General features: G+C 49.5%; 1 protein-coding gene across 9 annotated transcripts in view; it reads left to right on the top strand.

The window, feature by feature from the left end:
- Positions 1-19567, top strand: part of ATP6V0A1 (ATPase H+ transporting V0 subunit a1) — a 58719-nt gene extending 39152 nt beyond the window's left edge. For 4 of the 9 annotated variants that reach the window (XM_027048961.2, XM_027048963.2, XM_053212488.1 and 1 more), the window contains 7 exons: positions 247-463; positions 1004-1111; positions 5799-5906; positions 6893-6910; positions 11863-11980; positions 12295-12466; positions 17952-19567. In XM_027048961.2, coding sequence (XP_026904762.1) covers positions 247-463; positions 1004-1111; positions 5799-5906; positions 6893-6910; positions 11863-11980; positions 12295-12466; positions 17952-18045 — 835 coding nt within the window. In that variant the 3' untranslated portion in view covers positions 18046-19567. Of the gene's footprint in view, positions 1-246; positions 464-1003; positions 1112-1922; positions 1998-5798; positions 5907-6892; positions 6911-11862; positions 11981-12294; positions 12467-17951 lie in introns of all 9 variants that reach the window. The other 5 variants (XM_027048962.2, XM_027048964.2, XM_027048965.2 and 2 more) reach the window with 3 other exon arrangements.
- The last annotated feature ends 442 nt before the right edge of the window (positions 19568-20009 follow it).

Below are 20009 nucleotides of genomic sequence, written 5' to 3' on the forward strand. Positions count from 1 at the left end.
GTAATAAAGACAGAATTGAGGGAAGTGTAGGTAGGAGATCTAGTGAGTACTCCATTTGGTCTGGGGGTGACCCTGGGTCTGTTCACTGTTTTGTTTTTAATTTTAACTTTTTTAAAAGTAAGCTCTATATCCAATGTGAAACTTGAACGGACGACCTTGAGATCAAGAGCCGCATGATCCACCGACGGAGCCACCAGGCGTCCCTGGGTCTGTTTGCCTTTAACATTTTTTTTTCTCTCTTTTTAGCTATTTCAAGAAACCCCTGAATATCTACTTTGGATTTATTCCTGAAATAATCTTCATGACCTCTTTGTTTGGCTACTTGGTTATCCTCATATTTTACAAGTGGACAGCCTATGATGCTCATACATCTGAGAAGGCGCCAAGCCTTCTGATTCATTTCATAAACATGTTTCTCTTTTCCTACGGTGACTCTAGTAATGCGATGCTTTATTCTGGACAGGTGAGTCAACCCAGAGGTAGACTGGCTTAGGTGGTTCCCTCAATCAGGAAGCCAGATATTTCTCTTCTTTTCTTTTTTAATGTTTGTTTAGTTTTGAGAGAGAGAGCGCGTGCATGCACAAGTGGGGGAGGCTCAGAGAGAGGGGGACAGAGGATCAAAGCGGGCTCTGTGCTGACATCAGAGAGCCCGATGCGGGGCTTGAACTCATGAACTGTGAGATCATGACCTGAGCCAAAGTCAGATACTCAACTGACTGAGCCACCCAGGTGCCCCGGGAAGCCAGATATCTGCAAAAGCCTTTAAAAATCTCTTTCTGTGGTGTTGGTGTTCAGCCCATACCTTCAGACCTAAATTCAGCCCATCCTCCTTAGCATCCTATCAGATAATTCTTGGGCTTTGCCACAATATCTGCTAATTAGTTTGAGAAACTGGATGGTGTCATTCATAGATCAGTAAGAAAATACTGTTTGGGGGAAATTTGTGCTAGAGTTGGAAACTGCATGTTTGATTAATGTGATGTGCCTTGTCCTTACTTTGTAGAAAGGAATTCAGTGTTTCCTGGTAGTGGTCGCGCTACTGTGTGTACCTTGGATGCTACTATTTAAACCACTGGTCCTTCGCCATCAATATTTGAGGAGGAAGCATTTGGTGGGTGTATTTTTGTTGCTGAAAGATACTAGATTTTTTTTCCCCTTGAGAGCAAGGCAATTCCTCATCAGATATGATGAATTGTGCATAAGACTACATCCTCTTAAAACGCACTTGTGTCATATCCCAGCATGTGCATTGGACCTGATGAAAAAAAAATTTTTTTTTAAACCCATGTATTTGCTGCTCGAACATCTGGATTCAGCTTTGAGTAGCTTAGGTACAGGAAACAAGTCATAAGTTTCTGCCTTTCTTGGTCATGCTTTGCTCATGCTGTGCTCAGCAAAATCCAGGTCTGGGCCTGCTTAGATGCAACCTCAGCCAAATCAGGGCTGCAGGAGCTACAGGTGGGTGAACCCACTCATGTGGTTTGCCTGGGCAACCACAGGGCTGATGCTGAGACATTTTCGTTTAAAATGAGACCATGATACTTTCACTAATTGAGACATCTGGGAAAAAGATTTTTTTTTTTTTTAATGCCACACATAAACTTGTGTTTACTCAATGTATGTGTGCTTATGAATTCTACACACACACACACACACACACACACACCCCAAATTTTCATTTCTGGCTATGCAATAATGATTACTTATTACACTGCCTAATAAAACCCAAAAGATCTTATTGCATGACTCTCATACGGCTGTTAGATTATTATTCCTGTTGGAGAGCAGCTGAGTTACAAGACCCTCCTTCTCCCTTTTCTGACCATCTTCATCCTTCCATGTACCCTCCATTCGTCTCCCCGCCTCACTCCCACCCTCTTTTGTTTCTTTCTCCCTTCCTCTTCTCTTCCATTCACTATCAGGAAGGGCAGCCTGTGGAGGCCCCAGTCAGCCCAACCCCGAGCCAGCAGGGACTAGAGGCAGCAGCGGCTGCAACAGTGAGTGAATTAAAACTGACAAACCATCACATTTTGTGTAAAGAGGTGGCAAACAGTGCAGCAGAATTCTTTTCAGTTATATGGAGAGCATGGGACATGTGTGCTCTTGGGAAGTCCATCCTTTTATCTCATTGGGACAATGATAGAAAAGACTTCCACCTCTTACGAGTAGATTCTAATATCATCTTTATCATTGGTCTACTAAGTTTCTATTCAAATTTGTAAGTACAGTCATGTCTATGGGAGGAAAGTGGCGGTTGTACCCTCTCAGAATCCCATCATCTTAATGGGATGTATTTTGTGACCACGTATTAGATGCTTTTTCTGCATGGAGCAAGAACATTTCTGTGATTCTTGAATAAATCTCCCTGCTCTTTAAACTTCTGCTTCGGAGTGATGCTTGGACATTTGGTCCATTTTAGCTATGACTTACTCTCCTGCCAGTCAGAGCTTATACATGTCTACTTTTTTGCGAGAGACTCAGAAGCCCTCATGTCCTCAGCTGTTCCATTGAGACCTCCACTCCGCCATGTGTCTCGTGTGTCTTCTGCATCTGGTACAATAACCAAAGTCATCTGTTTCGACTTTCCTTCCTCAAATACTAACTCATGATTCAGCAACAGCACTTTGAATGTTAAGTATTTCAATATTTTTCCTGAAAAACATCTCTTAATGTGCTAATATCAACTTAGCCCGGTGTATTCTAGGTAATCAGTAAGATTTAAAAAATCTCACCAGCAGTAATCACACATGTACTCTTATGATCTAGTGGCATCATACTCCTTTATAGGAAAATGAAATATTTAGATGGATAGCTCTTTCCTTCATGAGGTGTTTCTGATCATTTTAAACCTAGAAAACTGCTGTAATCCTTCTAGAACTAATCTAAAAGGGCTGATATTTTGGATCAGAAGATAGTTTAATGTTACTGTTTAAAATTAATTTTCAAACAGGGATTTACTCTCTCCTTTGAGAAATGTTTTAAGTTCACAAACCACATACTATCCATTTATTGACATTCTTTCCACGTGCCCTTCTTTCTGTTAGTCTTAGCATATTTAGGATGTGCTTCTGATGCATCCGTTTTGGTGCTTTTAACTCTGTTACCCTCTTCTACGATATTGTCCAAGTGAAACGTCCCCCGTCTGGAAACCTGCACCTTCATAGAGTCTTCTTAGCCCACTGGTTCTTCCGCGAAACGTCTGGTTCTATTGAGCCTCATGAAAGCTTCAAGATGATCATTTCACAAGGACTCTGGATTCTTGACCCTAAGGGCTGAGGAGACAATCACTGATCTGTGTTTGTTCTGTTCTTTGTCCTTTGGGTTGTCTGTAAGCAGTGTATCATGGTTTAATGTTTTCTTTTTTCTGCTGATGTGTATGTCTCATCTCCCCTTCCTGTAATTTTCATGTCCTGTGTCCTGAAGGGACACTTGCTAGTGTCTGGCTGAGAGGTTTACCCTGTCTGCCCCTCACTCTGTCTGCTGGTTGGGAAAAGCTTCAGAAATGACCTTCCGCTTTAGGATCCTTAAAGCCTGAAGCCTGCCTTAACCCTGTAACCCGTGCCAGGATATGCTGGGGTCCTCTCCTGTCACCAGTGCCCTTTTTGTACTTCCAGTCCACCTGCTGAGGTCTGTCAGGTGTAATGTTTGCATGACCTGGAGGTGCCCAGGGTCTCAGTGCTTCCCGAATCTGAGTACACATCAGAATCACCTGGTGACCTTTATGTTTGTTTCTTAGAGTATTAAAACAGAAGAAGTAATAAAGATAGTCCGCAGTTCCATGACCCAGACAATCCTCCACTGACATTAAAAAGTAAAATTAAAGCAATAGGTTAGAAAATGCAAATAGTACTGAAAGTGAAAGTGCCCCTGTCCCTGGACTCCTTCTCCTACTCAGAGGCAGGGGAATTTTGCCTCCAATATTTTTCTGCATATGTCAGCATATTGCTATCATCTATTGATATAAATATGTATATGTATTTGTACATGTGTATGTATACACGTTTAAAACATACTAGGAATTGTGTTTTAAACTGTAGCACTCTTTTGCCCCTTGATTTATTAAGTTTAAAAATTTTTAGTGTATCCTGGGAGATTGTTTCACTCTTTTTTAATTTTTTTGTTTTTAATGTTTATTCATTTTTGAGAGACAGAGAGAGACAGCATGAATGGGGAAGGGGCAGAGAGAGAGGGAGACACAATCTGAAGCAGGCTTCAGGCTCTGAGCTGTCGGCACAGTGTTTCACTCTTTTTTATAGTTGTCTAGTATTCCATAGAACATTCTGTTGGATATGCTAAAATTGTGTAATCACTGTCATTGATGGATGTGTTGGTTGTTCCCAATTCTCTGCTATTATAAATACAAATGCAGGGAACATCCTTGTCCACATATCTTGATAAAATTTCATAAACATAGATGTTCCCAGTGGTGGGGGTCTCAAAGGGTATGTGCATTTTTTTGTGCTTGAATTTTCAAGGTAGACAATAAAAAATGCTTATACAGTTTGTACATGGGGAAATATTTTTTTAAATATAGATTTTCTGGGCCCCACCCCAGATCTACTAAGTATACAATTTCCGGGGGTAGTATTTGAGAATCTCTATTTAATTTCAAGGTGATTCTGATGCAGCTGGCTCCCTGACCAGCACGGAAGAAGCCCTGCTTCAAGGAGAAGGAGAATTTGCCCAAGCACTGAGTTCTGGTGGTCAGTCAGCTGTAGTAAAAGCTGCACACCAAAAGGTGAAGCTGCGAGTAGGGACCTCCGGGCAGTGGAGCAAACCTGTTGGCACATTGTGCTGCTGCCCAGAAGGCCAATTTGCAGGAGAAAAGTTTTTGAACTCTTGCCTCGTTTGGGGTCCCTGATCAGAAACCATAAGAAGTGGGCCCAGGACCTGTTTCTTTAGCTCCTGTTCACTCTGGCGGGTTAGCACTCATTGGTATTTGTCTGACTTAACCCCAGTTCTGCCTGGTTTTGTACTCAAAGAGTCCTTTTGTCTCAGTAAGCCCAAGCTTTTCCAAGTCAGGTTGACTTAGAAATTCTGGTTCTGGAGAGCCCGCTGAACACTATGCCTGGGAAACTGGAAGCAAACACCCATTTGGCATTTGCCCACATGCCTGGAAGAGAGTTGTTGTAACACTCCAGAATCCTCCATTGAAGGAAAGGGGACTTTTTCATTCCTTTTTTTTTTTTTTTTTTTTTTTTTTTTTTACCTCAGTATTCTCTGGCCGCAAGCTGATGTCCATATAGATTTCTCCCTTCCCTGATCTAGGAAGTCCTTTGCTCCTGGGCAGAAACCCAGTATGCTTCTGGGAGAAGTTGCTGGAACTCTTGGGTTCCAGTTGAAAGTTTATCAGACCAGGTTATGGTCTCCATGTCATTTGGCTCCACTCCCTCTTAGAAAGTCTGATCTTTAGTTCTAGAAAAACTTAGACCACTGACAACTTCACAGATAGAGCTACACTCATTGTAAGAGTCCGTTCAGGTTAAGCTTTTCATTCAAGCAGTCATCTCAGTTAGTGTTGACCAAGGCCAGGTTGGTGAGTCTTGGTGCAGCAGGCTGCATGTTTCCTCTGATCAGAATGAGGTGGTAAATGTAGTTGGGGCTGGGGCTGGGGCGGTGCTGGTTGGGGTGGGAACAGTGGTTTGTTTTCACTTGGCTGTTGGATCAGCGGGTTTTGATTTTGTTGTTAGAATATATGCTTTTCTGAGGTTTGTATGTACTAACCATCACCCTTCCCCACTCACAGAATGTCACATTAAAGCCCAGGCAAATTCTACTCTTTCTGTTCATCTGTGTAGGGAACTCTCAACTTTGGTGGGATCAGGGTGGGCAACGGACCGACAGAGGAGGATGCTGAGATTATTCAGCATGACCAGCTCTCCACCCATTCAGAGGACGCAGAAGAGGTAAGATCCAGTGGCGTGGGCTTCCTCTCCTTCTACTGTGGGTCAGCCCTAGGCTTATGTGCATAGGAGGCCTCCCTACAGTCTTCTTAGCAAATGAAAATACTAATACTAATGATCAGCCTGCCTTCTGGGCCTCTTAGGGCACCACAGCTTTTTCCAGTGGGCCTGCTCTGAACTCTAGGTGTCACCGGCAGCGCCCATAGCAGTTTTGCTTCATGGTCCGAACTTGAATTCCGAGTTGCCTGCAGTATTCTGCGCGCAAATCTCAATTACTAACTGTGCTCCTGGGGACCGAGGGCAGCGGAGGCCCCGGCGTCCCAGGTCTTATTACCAGAAACACAGGCCCTTTAGGGCAGCCTCTTCATCCCTTGCCCCTTCCAGGAATGGTTCCAGTTGGAACTGTAATCGCTGGTCCTTTTAAAGTCTTGTCCCACGAATCTGCTCTCTGTGGCAGATACATTATTTGAGCTTTTGAAAAATGTTATTTGCCTACTTTTTACAGGGAGGGTGAAAAGCAGTAAGGTCAAATTAGACTTTTCCTTAAACCACCACCTCCAAGCTGCTTTTTAAAAATCCGGTCTGCTTGCCTTGACCCCTCATGCCACAGAACCTGTGAACTGAACTTGTGAATGTCATCTATTTGTTATATTCTTTTTTCCCCCTTGTTATGTTCTTTTTGAAGCAAATAGAATAGGAGTTGAGGACCCAGGTGACTGAACTTTTCAGTCTAACTGACCACTTCCACTGTGTGTATGACATTTGTAAAAAGGAATTGCAAGGGTTGGGGTGCCTTTAAAAAAATATGTATCTTCATGCTCTAAATCCTGCTGGTTTTGCTCTCTGTATGCTGAGCATGTCTGCCTCCAGCACGTTAGACCCATTTAACATTAACAGTCTTCCCCGAGAAACAGTCAGTAACCTTGTGCTTATGACTTGTGACCTTGTGTGGCATGGCTTCCCACTAAGTGTAAATTTGTGTTTTCAAGCCTACCGAGGACGAAGTGGTAAGAAACAAGCTGGCTTTGCCTTCATGTTTATCTGGGGCTTCTCTTCCCATCCTTGTGATCACTCTGCTGACCCTGCCGCAACCCTGGGGCCACACGTGACACCTGTGTGTCCTGCATCTCACTGGCCATTTCTAACCAGTCCGTGAACCTGTGTTCTGAGAACATCCGTCTCCATTAACTGCATCTCATGTCGGTCACCTGTCTTTGTTTCGTTGACTTTGCTGATCTAATACCTCTGAGAATGGCTTTGAAAGGAGCTACAAGTAATGTCTGCATTGGCATTCTTGAAGTAACCCCCTTGGGGGTCAAGTCCCATTGGTCTTTGCCTTCCTGTCCTGTGCTGTTATGTATGGTATGGTCGCTCTGCTGCTGGGAGTAGCTGTTTCCTCCTTGCTCCTCTGAGAGCTTGTGAGTAAAGCTCACCCTTCCTCCCTGTCTGAGATGCAGCCACCCTCTTCCTACTGTCCTCATCAGCTTGAAGATGCTTGAAGTGAGAATTGCTGGACCCTCGCTTAGGGTCAGTTGTACCTCCACTATGACCCAGGTGGGAGGGAGACAGCTTTCAAGAGGAGGCTTTGCCTCTCCGATACATCCCAGAAAAAACAATCCCAACTGCATGAAAGGAGTTCATATTAATACCAGGTAATAGAATCAAAGTTGGCTATTCAGGCCACATTTGGAGTAGAAGGCCTTTGAGCTCGGCAGTAATTCATTTAGCAATACACACATTTTGAATTGGGTGTTTTAAAGGCCTTGCTGCACTGTTTGCATCTTCCCCCAAAATTTTTCTCTAAAATATCTAGACCCATGAGCCCTTCCCTTTCCTGGCTCTCCTGGTCCTCTCTAAAGGGGCAGTGGGATGGGAATGGGAAAACCTTTGCTGATTCTGTGAAAAAAAAAACAAAAACAAAAACAAAAATAAAACAAAACAAAACAAAAAAAAACCAGGCAGTGCTCGATCTTCCTGAAGGCTGGAGAGCCTCTTTTGCTGGCCTCCAGGAGCCTCTGGTTCCTTTGGACTGCTCATCTGTTCACAGTCAATGGTGGAGCTGCCTGGAAGGGCTGTCTGGGAGTGTGTTCCATGATAGTGAGGAGCCCAGCCCTCTCCCAGTAACACAACCTCCAGCAACACTGCTCTTCCAAGTGCCTTCCTAGTTGAGCACCCAATGCCATGGTCATTGTCAGAACAGTCCTCATTTGTAGCCATTCCCCAGGGGTGTTGGACATCCACACCAGATGGACTGTGATTCGGCCTCCCGAGTCTCTGGCCCCTCAGCTCCCTCAGGGGTTCAGCTTCCCATGGCTTCCTAAATAATGATGACATTTTATCAGGCACATGGGCAGTCTAGTTCTCCACAGCCAGATTTAGATCGGGTTAGAATTATCTAACCTAAAGGTTTCAAACCTTTTTTTTTTTTTTTCTTAATCCAGCTTGGAAGTTCTTCTAGAACTTCCCCTTTTTGCTTGGCTGTGAAAACCCATTTGCCCCATGGAGGCCATTATTCCAGCCTGCTAAAAGCAGCAACCCCTCTCCCTGGGGAGCACTCAGTCCAGTTGCAAAGCAGGGCCAGGCTAGTTGATTGTCTGGGAAATCTTTAAAGGCTGTAACCATTCAGCAGGGGTCAGTCGCCCCTCTCCCTATTGTGTCATCTCACCAGGTGTATTCATCCCACCCATCCATCCCCACACCCACGCACCCGCCCATCCATCTGTTCATTCATCCTGCCCATCTATCCATCTGTTCATTCTTTTATCCCACCCATTCATTCATTCACCCTCTATGTGTCAAGCACTCTGTTTGGTATACAGAAACTGCGAGAAGAAAAACATAGTCCTTGCCCTCCTCGAGGAACTCCCAGACAAATTAAGGAAACAGTCTGGGTGACAAGTGGTGTGACTGAGGTGTGCCCAGGATGCTGTGGGAACACAGAAAGAGGGCACCTGACAGGTGCTGGGGTGGGAGTGGAGAAGAGGAGACCAGGAAATGATTCCCTAAGGAAATTGTTGCTAAGCTTAGTCTGGTCAAGCAGGAGTCTCTTTGGGAGGATGATGGGAATGCAGACCCATCGGTGTGTATAGTTATCTTAAAGACACAGGCCTGCGGACCCATCACATTTGGGGGATAAGCAAGTTCATAGCTTGGCTGGAGCTTAGGGCCAGGAGTTGGAGACCAGTGAGAGGTGAGCCTGGAGGTTGCAGAAACAAGCCGCAGTAAAGTGTTTGGATAACAGGGAGCCGTCAGGGGACCGTGAAGCCGGAAGTGTCACAACACATGTGCGTGGCTCTAATGGGGGTGTTATGGGAGGTAGTGGATTGGGGAGGGGTCACAGTCTGGAGGCATGGAGACCAGCTAGTCTGATAGGAGTTGTGAAACAATTGGGAAGCCTCCAGTGAAGTGAGGCGTTTGCAGGGAGTTGGAAAGGGAGGGACCAATAATGAGATTAAGGAAGAAAGAGCCACAGGTCCCAGGGCCTTAGTGAGTGTAGGCAGTGAGAGTGAGTGAGGATTCAAGATGGACTTCCAGGCTTGGGTGCCTGGGGCCCTGGTGGTGACACTCCATCAAGCGTGGGACATGGAGTAGAAGTCGTGGTGGGGTCAGAGGAGAGCAGTTAATCAATCTGGGTGGCACTAGGAAGAGATGTGGCACCGCCAGTTGGAAATGGGCAACACGGAGATGAAGGCGTCCATTTGGGAGTCCTAGGGGCGGCCGTCAAAGCCCTGAGTGGCAGCGCTGCAGGAAAGGTGTAAGAGCTGAGGCTGACCCTCCAGCATTTAGGGAAGAACCAAGGAACACCCAGGGGGTCGGAGGAAAACTGAGGGGAGGCGAGTGTCTTGAGAGGGAGGCAGAAAAGGCGACGGTGGCAGAGACTGCAGAGGTTCAGTCAGGACACAGAAGGTCTGTTAGACCTCACGACTGGGAGGCAAGGGAGGGGGTGCCAGGAAGGTCAGGTGTGCGGGGCAGAGAGGATGGAGGGCAGGGCGCAGGAGAGGAGTAGTGGATGGGCCCTGCAGGTGGAGTGGAATGTAGACAGGGAGTCTACAGCGATTGCTCGATTGCTCCTCAGTCACCGCTGACTCATGAGGCAGTGATAGGCTCCTAAGTGCCTGGCTGATTTCTCACTAAATCCTCACCTCGGCATCATTGGTCCCTCATTGTATAGAAAGGAAAACTTGCCCATGGTCTAGAAGAGAGGCTTTCTCCATGTTCTCCATTCTTGTGGGAAGAACTCCGGGTAGAGTAAAACTGCTGACAAGGGGCTGGCTCTGAGGAAGCCCGGCAGTCCCTACTTTCGTAGAGCTCTTAGGAGCAGACACCAGTGCCCCTCAGAGCCAGGACCCTTCCTTCCTCTGAGCATGGGTTCTGGGTGATGGCCAACAGTGGTGGGAGAGCTCTTAGCGGTGCTGTTGGGATTGAGGTAACTAGGATTATCTTAGTTTTCAGAGTAACTAGGAGGCTTGAAGAACCTACTGCAGAAGAAAAGCCCAGAAATACTCAGAGTGTAGATGGTCAGAGGTGAGGGAAACTGAGGTAGTCGCCCAAAGGTGGTGTGTTGGAGCTGGCCTCTCTCCCCACTGACCACACCCCTGAGGGCCTGGGCTGTTAGCACTTCACCAGCCAGCTCCTCCTCTTGTCCTGCAATTTCCCAAGACGTTTCTGGTGTCCTTTGGGAGTGGAGTCATGTGAGTCTTGAAAGAAACTGGTAAAAAATAGACTCTGACCTGAAGGCAAGGGGAGGCCCTGTGCTTCTGGGGTTCTAGGCTGGGCTGTGTGGGAGGAGCATGGGAAGAGCCCGCCTCCTGCTCTCTGGTGGCTGCTGATGGCTCCACCTGGCCACAGGAGAGGCCTGAAGTATGCCTGATGCTTCTAGAGCATACCAGTAATTCTTCCCTGGCTGTGCTTGGAGCGGACCTACAAATGAACTCCTGAAAACTTGTTCTACCCCTACCCCTTTACTCTGGAAACAGTTTTTATTTATTTATTTATATATTTATTTATTTATTTATTTATTTATAACATTTATTTATTTTTGAGAGAGAGAGAGCGTGAGTGGGGTCAGGGCAGAGAGAGAGAGACACACACACACACACACAATCCACACACACAGCTCTGAGCTGCCAGCACAGAGCCCGACTCAGGGCTCAAACTCAAGAAACATGAGATCATGACCTGAGCTGAAGTCGGACGCTCAATCGACTGAGCCACCCAGGTGCCCCACTCTGGAAACAATTTTTGATGTTGAAAGGAAAGCTGGGAGAAAGGGAGCGTGAGAAAAACAAATACGAAAAAACAATAGATGTTATGTTTGGTCTCAGTCAACTGTAGGATTTTGTGAAACTTTTGCCAGAATTTCCCTGTGTAATCTTTTCAGAAGTGACAAAAGAAAAAGGAGGTTATCTTGTTCCCAATAGGTTATTGGAATAATGAATGAAGTGGCTGTGGAGGCTTAGTCTTGCCTCAGCAGCTCCTGGCCTGTTGGCCGGTGGCTGAAGTGTAGCCTGGGAAGAGGCCGTTCTGCTCTCATGGCTCAGTTAGAGTAAAGCACTTCACTCGGGCGCCATAAAGAGGAAGTTGGCTGGAGCAGGCCCAGCAGCAGGGCCCTAAGAGTCCTGGGTCCAGACAGTCCATTTCTCTGAGTGCTCTTAACTCGGCATACATTCCACCCTTGGGCTTATAGCCTAGCGAGGTAAAGAGAAGAATCTCATTAAGATGTAGGTCATTAAAATGTAGCGTATTAAGGGAAATGGGGTATCCAGTTGGGGAGCTAAGCCAGGCAGGATTTCTGGGGACGGCTGAAGACACCACCTGAATTCAACGCTGAGATTCCTGTTCCGTGTAACTGTTAGTGCTCGGGCCCAGGCCCAAAGTGCCAGGTGACCATCAATCACGTCCTTTCTGCACATCCCCTCCCAGCCTTATATCTTCTCTCTGGTTTTTCTCCCACGAACAGTTTGACTTTGGGGACACCATGGTCCACCAGGCCATCCACACCATCGAGTACTGCCTGGGCTGCATCTCCAACACCGCCTCTTACCTGCGGCTCTGGGCCCTCAGCCTCGCTCATGCACGTGAGTGTGTTTCTCCCAGATTGAAAATTAGGTTTTCCCCTTCTCTGGGCACTCTCTCAGATGCGGAGCTTAAATAGAGTGGAAATAACACAAAGGCGCTGGAATTATTCAGACTCCTGAGTCCCAGGAGAAAGATGTCCCGATGGGAGGACCAGCACTTTTGCCAGACTTAGCTATGCACGGTGGTCCTGCCCAGATTGCAGGAAGCCACGATGCCGCAGACACTTCAGGAGAGGGATGACGGAGCAGAATGCAAGGCCCGCAGCACCTCTTGCCAAACTGAACCGGATGTCCTGTCTCTCCCCATTCCCCAGAGCTGTCTGAGGTGCTTTGGACCATGGTGATCCACATCGGCCTCAGCGTGAAGAGCTTGGCAGGAGGTTTGGCGCTGTTCTTCATTTTCGCCGCCTTTGCCACCCTGACTGTGGCCATCCTCCTGATCATGGAGGGCCTCTCGGCCTTCCTCCACGCGCTGCGGTTACACTGGTGAGGAACAGCGAGTTCAGGGGCTGCGGACGTGTCCTTGGCTGCACTGAGGGTGGCTTTACTCTTGTACAGAATCCAGAGACGCTAGGAAGTGTCTGCTTTCATTCACATCATTCTGCCCGATGACCTATGTCAGGAGTGAGCATCAGGAAGTGTCCCCACAAAAGCACAGCTCACCTTTCAGAGCCCCCCAAGGGACAATTCTCTGGTGGATGTTGTCAGATTCCTTCTCCCTTTAGCATTCTTCACTGCTCTTGAGTATGGCCTAAAAGACTGAGGTTGTTGGTTGGTTTGGTTGTGTGTTGTTTTTTTTTTCCCCTTTGGCATAAACTTTCTCCTGTCTTCAGAGCGATGCAAGCAACTCTGGAGTAGATTCGCAGTCCAGGAAAGTGCTAGAGCACACTGTACCCCAGTTTTGTCCCCCTCGTTCTGTCATTGTGCCAGTGTCTTTGGGGCAGACCCCTAGCAGTTGACATAGGTAGGGGGATTCCTGGTTCCATAATGTGGAGCTCAGTTCACTGAAGCAGCACCTTCACAAGGGCAGGTTTGGGATTTGTTTGTTTTCTTTAATGTAGTTTGTGGCTCTTAATGGCTCTGCACAGAGAGAGCCAGCTCAGCCCCAGGGAGTAGGAGAGCTGGCGTCTGGTCCAGGCAGTGACCCTGTGACCTCAAGTTAGCGTTGCCAGATTTAGTGAATAAAATTCCGGGACACCCAGTTAAATGTGAATTTCAGATACACAATGAATTTGCATTGGGACATGGATATGGGACATATTCGTGCTAAAAACTAGGCATCCGGTACTTTATCTGGCTTCCCTACCTTAAGCTCTGGAAGCTCTGGACCCTCTCCCTAGAAAAACATCCCCCACAGCAGTTTTACCCATTTAGGGGGTCACAAACTCACTGGCCCTACATTAGGACCCGTAGACAAGACGATCTGTGTGGTGCTAGTGATCTCAAGCTCAGACAGGGCGTGGAAGTTTTCGTGACATCAGTTTTCTAAACCTGAACCCAAGGATCGTCTTCCCCAACCCCCTTTTCTTTGACTTTTCTCCTGACTTGGTTATGCTGAGCCCCCTAAAAAATTCCTGTTTGCTGTTGTAAATGACAGAGGGTACTGGGAGGCATGTAAGGACAGGCCGTAGCTGGGACTTACCCTTCCCTCAAAAGCTCCTTTTAAAGAACCCGTCCTGCTAAGTCGGTCAATATTCTTTCTCTGTCTGGCTTTCCTCCTCCTTGCCGCCCTCCTCCCCACCCAGCTGTTGTTTATTTACTGTCCAACCAGGAGGTTAGGAGCGCTGTGTGGCTCAGGCTGCTGGCACGCTACCCTGTTCTCAGCTTATCAGCGTTCTCTCCCCAGCACACTTCCTCAGCTGCTCGGTATGAGGGAATGTCTGTGTAACCAGCCTGTGGTGACTCACTGTTTCTTCCTTCCTTTCCCGGTCACTTCTCTGTCTCCTGAGCCCTGGGCTTGAGGGGCCAGTCACTACCCCACCTGAATTCCAGCCCAAGTGGGGAGCCTGTTGCCTCCTCCCTGGGCGGGATGGGGAGCAGTCAAGGTGCTGGGTCAGAACCGTCTAAGCAGCGAGCTGAGCATACCCCAGGGTGAGGAAGGTCACCTGGGCTTGGGGCTACTTTCCAGAGTGAGCTGAGGCAGCTTGGGAGGTCGTGTTTTGTTGCCAGAAGGATTATTTCTTCCTCGGGCTCACCTGTGGCCTTCAGGTGACGGTGTCTTCTCATGTCCTCACCAGTGAGCCCAAAGACCTGATGAGTGACAAGAGAGCAGACTTCATTCAGAATTAGGCGCCACTGGGTTTGAATTCCAGCTCTGCTGGATCTGGCTGGGTGACCCTGAGGAGAGCACTTACCTCCCTGAACCTCAGTTTCTCTCATATGCAGAGAGGAGGGTATCCATGTAACATGGTTGCCATGATAATTATGAAATTAATGCATATACCAAGCGACTGTCACCGTGCCCAGACACATCGTAAACTGGTGTTCAAGTGCGGGTCACAGCCACCCTGCTTAAAAGTGGGGTGCCCTGTGGGGAGGGCATCTTGGCTGTGGTCCCTTCTAAAGAAACTGCATTAAGTCTGTTGAGAGGGAGGGGACACCCCAGGGGGAGGCACATCTGAATGCCTGTAGTTTTCAAGAACAGGCTCATCAGCAAACTTGTAGGTTTGTTGTTTGGGTAGTGGAAGGATCGCATAGAGGAGGAAAAAAACCAAACAGCAAAACTCCTTTATAGAGCTTTCAGAATCCCATCGTTTGAGGCTTATTTGGAGAATCGCCCTTAGTGAAAGGAGGTGAGTGACCCGGGTGCTCATGCTCCCCCTTCTGGCTGAATGAGGATGTGCTGCAAGGATTCCCAGGTCTTCTAGTCCACCAGGACTGCAGGAATTCTGAGTTGTGGCCATCTTGTGAGACGGGACAGCTGGTCCTGCTGCAAGTGGCTGCAGGGACATTGCTGCTATTTTTCCTGGTGTCTGGCCTGGGCATCTTCCAGCCTGTCACTTTACTCCTGGTTGTCAGCTGGGGTTTCCTGATTCTGATGTAAGGGCTACCCATTTTACAGGTTTGGATGTCTTCAGTGAGGACAAGAAAAACAACATCTGCTTTGGTAACAAACAGAATCTCACTAGTGAGATTCATGTAGGGTCCTTAGGTGGTGGGTGATATATTTGAAAACATTAGTGAACAGGTTACTTTACCAACCGAATTCTGTTGCCTTCTGTGTTACACGTCTATTTTTGCCTACTATAATTAGCTGTCTTTTCTTTCTCAGAAAAGGCAAAGGTAGGGAATATGATTTGTAGTTGCAACTGTGGACACCAAACTGACTTTAGTAGAAAGACTGTTGCTCCATGGCCTACCTTCAGGAACCTAATCCGTTCTTATCTAGCAAATTCCACATATGTATAGATGTGCACACTTGCACACTCACAGATTGGTTGAAGGCCAAAGGAAAATGGGGACCAAATTGCTGTAAGGAATGTAGTGGGGCCACAGCAGGACACCATGGGATGGTTGCAGGAATGGCTGGCCCAGGAGAAGTAGGAACGCCTGAAGTAGAGTTCCTGGCTGCCATTATTGCCTTGACATTTGGGCCATCAGACAGATATGTGTGCCAGGCCCCAGACTACTCAGAGAGTGGCAGAAAGGGCCAGTGAAGCGGCTCAGCCCAGAATCCTCTTTCTAAAACTGCTTCCTTTCAGCCACAACCCTGCCAGGAAAGGGAGGAGGCCCAGGACTCCTTTCTCCTTCCCTCACTCAAGGAAACAAGGTTTCCTGTTACATAGCAGGAATGAATGCTCTGTGGACTCCCACTTACCCTTCTGGGTCACTGGGTGGCCTTTGCCAGGTCCTGGAGCTGGAAGGGGTGACACAGAAACCCTTCCGACTTCCTGAGGCCCTCCTCCCAACTGTGGAATTCTAGAGGTACGTTTCAGTGACTTGGGGCCCTGGAGGCTCCCTGAGTAGTATAACAGGCCCTTAAAATAGGAGGGACCTGCAGGACAGCCAGCAGGGCCCTGTGGGCCCCAGCGCAAAGAACTTTGTGTTTGTACTTTCTCAGGAAGCACACATTTCCCTGGTTGGGAGGGAGAAGAGGGCGGGGAGCCCAACAGGGAGATTGCTTTCCAACTTTGTTCTGGGAGGATGGGTGAGCGAGGCTGAGTAGGGAGGTGACGTCAAGCTGACCCCGAGATGCCCAAGATGGCCCTGGACACGTGCCCCCCTTCCTACCCACTGGGCCCCATGGATAGACGAGGCGCACAGAGGAATGGCAAGAGAAGGATGGTGATCCCATGGGCATCTGAAAATTTTTGACGCTTCTACTTCATTCGGCCAGTTTGGAATTTGAATTGTGTGATTAGCCAGCCAGGGGATCTCCTCATAGACCCTAAGGTGACTTACCCACCATCTGGCTACATATTGTTGAATGCAAATGGGATGTGAGGCTGTTTTTAGCTGTTCAGAAATGCCCTTCCCATATGCAAACAGCCTACCCAGCACGAAGCATTTGAAGCATTCGGGCCCAGCAGCAGCGGGTGAGAAGTGGGAACCGACCTAATTCCCACAACAGAGGCCTGAGTAGCTGTAGCTTGTAGGACTTCTCTGGGTGTTAGGATATGGGGACGAGTCCAGATCCTGGTTTGGAATCGCTCTTGCCGGGAATCCTGGGACTGACTTCAGTTTGAAGCCCCCTCCCCCAGATCCTTTTTCCCTGAGGGGCTTGGCCCAGGGAACTCTCCAGAGTCCAGGAGGCTTGGGGACCTGGGCCCAGCCTGTGGAATGTGGGGCTGGGAGGAGAAGGCTGCCTGTTCTTACACCCACGCAGAAAATTCTATTCACCTCTTGTCCCCAGGGGGTGGAGCTGGCAGCTCCAGTGTTCTCAGCCAGCACCCCAGGGCTGACGGGGCCTCTGAGGACCTCTGCTTGCAGACAGGCCTTCCAAAGTGCAGGCACCCCACCCCTACCCCCACCCCTGGTTTGGAGGCAGGATGAAGCCCTGCCCTGCACCAGAGCCCTTGCCTGAAGCCCGCCCGCAGCTCTGCCTGTCCTTGTGGGGGCTCTGGTGCCCCCAGGGGCACTCTGTACTGAGTGGAAACTATTCCTCAGGGCAGCTCTCCTTGGCTTTTTTGTCCTCTGAATCATGCATTTTTCTGCCCATATTTGGTGGTGATTTGGTTGCTGGGCAGCCATCCAGGGAGTGTGCAGGGGGAAGCACGGGCTGAGCCTGGCTCTGCTGCCGGGAGCGCGGTCTTCCTGCCCCTCAGAGTTTGAAGGGGCCCCAGGGAGACCATTGGGGATGGATCCTGAGCTGCCTGGGAAGGGAGGTGAAGCTCTGCTTTTCCTTTCAGCCCCTGGGAGAAGAATTCGTTCTCAGATGTTTTTGTAGTTGGAGAATATTTTGGCCATTGCTTGGAGAAGACTTCCCCTCCTGATTCCCCCCCCCTCCTTTCCTGGGAATTTCCTCCTCTAAAGCGCCCATCGCCCAGCGTTTACTCGCAACCCTCCCTTCTCCTTCCTCCAGCAAGAAAAGAAACAAACAAGGGTGCTTGCCAGAGCTCCTGCCGCCCAGGGGCTTCTCACAGAGGTCTACTGGGAGCCCCTGCCAAGGAGGGGGGTGTTTAGGGGACACTTCTTCGTTGTCGTTAGAGACCCAAGCCAATCATTTAGCACATGGCTAGACAGAGTTTTGCAGAAACACTCTTGCTCAGTAGGACAGAGTGAGAATTGAGGACAAACCAGTGTGGAGATGTTCTGCACTCTCGCCCAGGGCAGGTTTGGGGCAGGCCCTGGCTGCAGAAGTGGGGCCTGTGTGCACGGTGGGAAGCGGGCGGGGGCCGGGGCTTGGTGGGCGGCCGAAGGCTGAGCTCAGCTAGGAAAATGAGGGGAGGAGCATCAGAGCATCTTTCTAGCCCAACTGTGAAATCCCAAAAGGATTTTGTGGAATGACGACTTTCTTTTTCCCTTTCCCCAGGGTCGAGTTCCAGAATAAATTCTACAGCGGAACCGGTTTCAAGTTCCTACCCTTCTCCTTTGAGCACATTCGGGAAGGGAAGTTTGACGAGTGAGCCCCATGGAAGGCTGTGTACCACAGGCCACCGCCCCTCCCGCCCCCCGTCCCTCCACAGCTGTTAGCTCTGCTCCTCTCGCCTGTCGGTTGTGATCCCTGGGTATCGGGGCATTTGTGTCATCCCAGCCACCCTCCCATCTGTGAGTCATTTAGATAGATCCAGCCCTCCCTGGGTCCCCCACCGCCACCAACTTCCTGTGTAGTATAGTGATTTTCTAGAGAGAAGCTGGGCTCTGGCTGTCACTCACACCTACTGGGCACCGGCCTCACCCTCCCAGCCTCTGTCCAGCCAAAGACAGCCTCTCCTCTGTCCCCTGGTGGTGAGCAAGTTTGCATTTTACGTGTGAGCCCAAAGCCCATGGAAGAAGCACCTTTCACATCCACACTCAGACTTTGAGCCTCCTGTTCCTGCCACGCTAGTCACTGGTTGGGGATAGGGGTGCTCTTGAACATACCCCACTCTTGGGTTAGCAGGGGCGGGTCCAGGAAGAGGGCACTTCTGTTCTCTGCCTATCCCTCTGGCCTTCAGAGCAGTTGTTAATCGGGAATTTAGCTGGACCCAGCTGTGCCGTCGTGCATGGCTTCTCCCTGTCACTCCCAAGAGTCCCAGGGTATACCCAACACTACCTCCCTAACCCGCACCCTGTCCTCCTCCTTCCCAGAATCCCCTCCTTCCCCCTGCTCCTGTTTGTACCCGGTGTAACAGCACAGCAGGGAGTGACCCAAACAGAGGTCCTGGCTGCCTGCTGTGGTTGGCTGCTGCTTCTCAGGCCATGTGTGGGCCCTGCCACAAGCATGCCCTCCGGGCACACGGTTCAGACAGAGGCTATTTCTGGGTGCAGACCCCACAACCTTTCCCCACCCCTAATCGTGAGTCTCGAGGGCAAGACTGTAGTCATCAGAGGTGGTTCTGCCTACGGACCTGCCTTGCTCTGCCCTCCACTTCCCCTCCCCACTTCCACTGGGGTCCCAAGTCAAGGGAGTGGGGTCCTGGGCAGAGAAGGTCGGTGCCATTTACAGTTCGCTGATTGGAGGCGACCGCCAGGGCCACAGTACACCTGGTTGTGAGAGCCCTGCCCTGTGGGCCGATGGTGAGCACCCCCAAGGGCCACCTCTCCTGTGCCCCCCATGCCAGGCTGTGGCTTTCAGGGCCTTGTAATCATGTGTTGGCACAGCAGCCCGGGCTGCTTCAGCCAAATCGAACCCCACGGCCCTCAGTGGTCGAGATAATCCCCTGAATTGGCCAGGCCCCTGCCCTCCTCCTACCCTGGCTTTTCTGAGTTACTTAGAGCTGCTCACGACTCTCCTGGGCATGGGTCACCCACCCCCACTTCACCATGTGCTGGCCAGTGTGACCTGCCCCGACTTTGTGCAGATTCCCTCCCCTCCGGGCTGGTGGTTTACATGATGCCCTTTGCTCTGTTTACAGCAGGGTTTGCCTCAGAGCTCGTTGTCCGGAACCCTGCCGGAGGCCCTTCTGTTCACACGTTCTCGTGCCGAATAAAGTGTGTTTGACTCTACCAGGGAGGCTGTCTGTCCCTGTGCCCCATGTTGCACGCCCCTGCCCCTCCTCCAGCGTGTCTGCTTTCCTGTGATCAGAGGCCACAGCTGCAGTGGCCCGGCTGGGCCGTTTGTGAAATTGTCACCTCTCAGGTTTCCCAGGCGCGTTCCCCTCCCTCGATCCCAGCAGCTTTGCAGATCCTGCCTTCGGTGGGGAAGGGACTTGAGGGGATCATCCTCACCCCCCCTTTCCCACACTGCCCACCCAGACAGCGGGGGAAGGGGGAGCCTGGACATCTGCCTGCCCTCCTCTCCCTCTACTCCAAGTGTGCTTTCCAGGACTCAGTAGCCTGGCTATCTTGGGCCCTGATGCCCTTGGCCTTGGTGTGAGTGGAAGCTCAGCGTCGTGTTCCTCCAGGCAGCGGGCAAATGTGAGGTGCAGAGGCAGGCAGGCAAGCAGCT

This window comes from Acinonyx jubatus, chromosome E1 (assembly GCF_027475565.1).
Source record: "Acinonyx jubatus isolate Ajub_Pintada_27869175 chromosome E1, VMU_Ajub_asm_v1.0, whole genome shotgun sequence".
NCBI lineage: Eukaryota > Metazoa > Chordata > Mammalia > Carnivora > Felidae > Acinonyx > Acinonyx jubatus.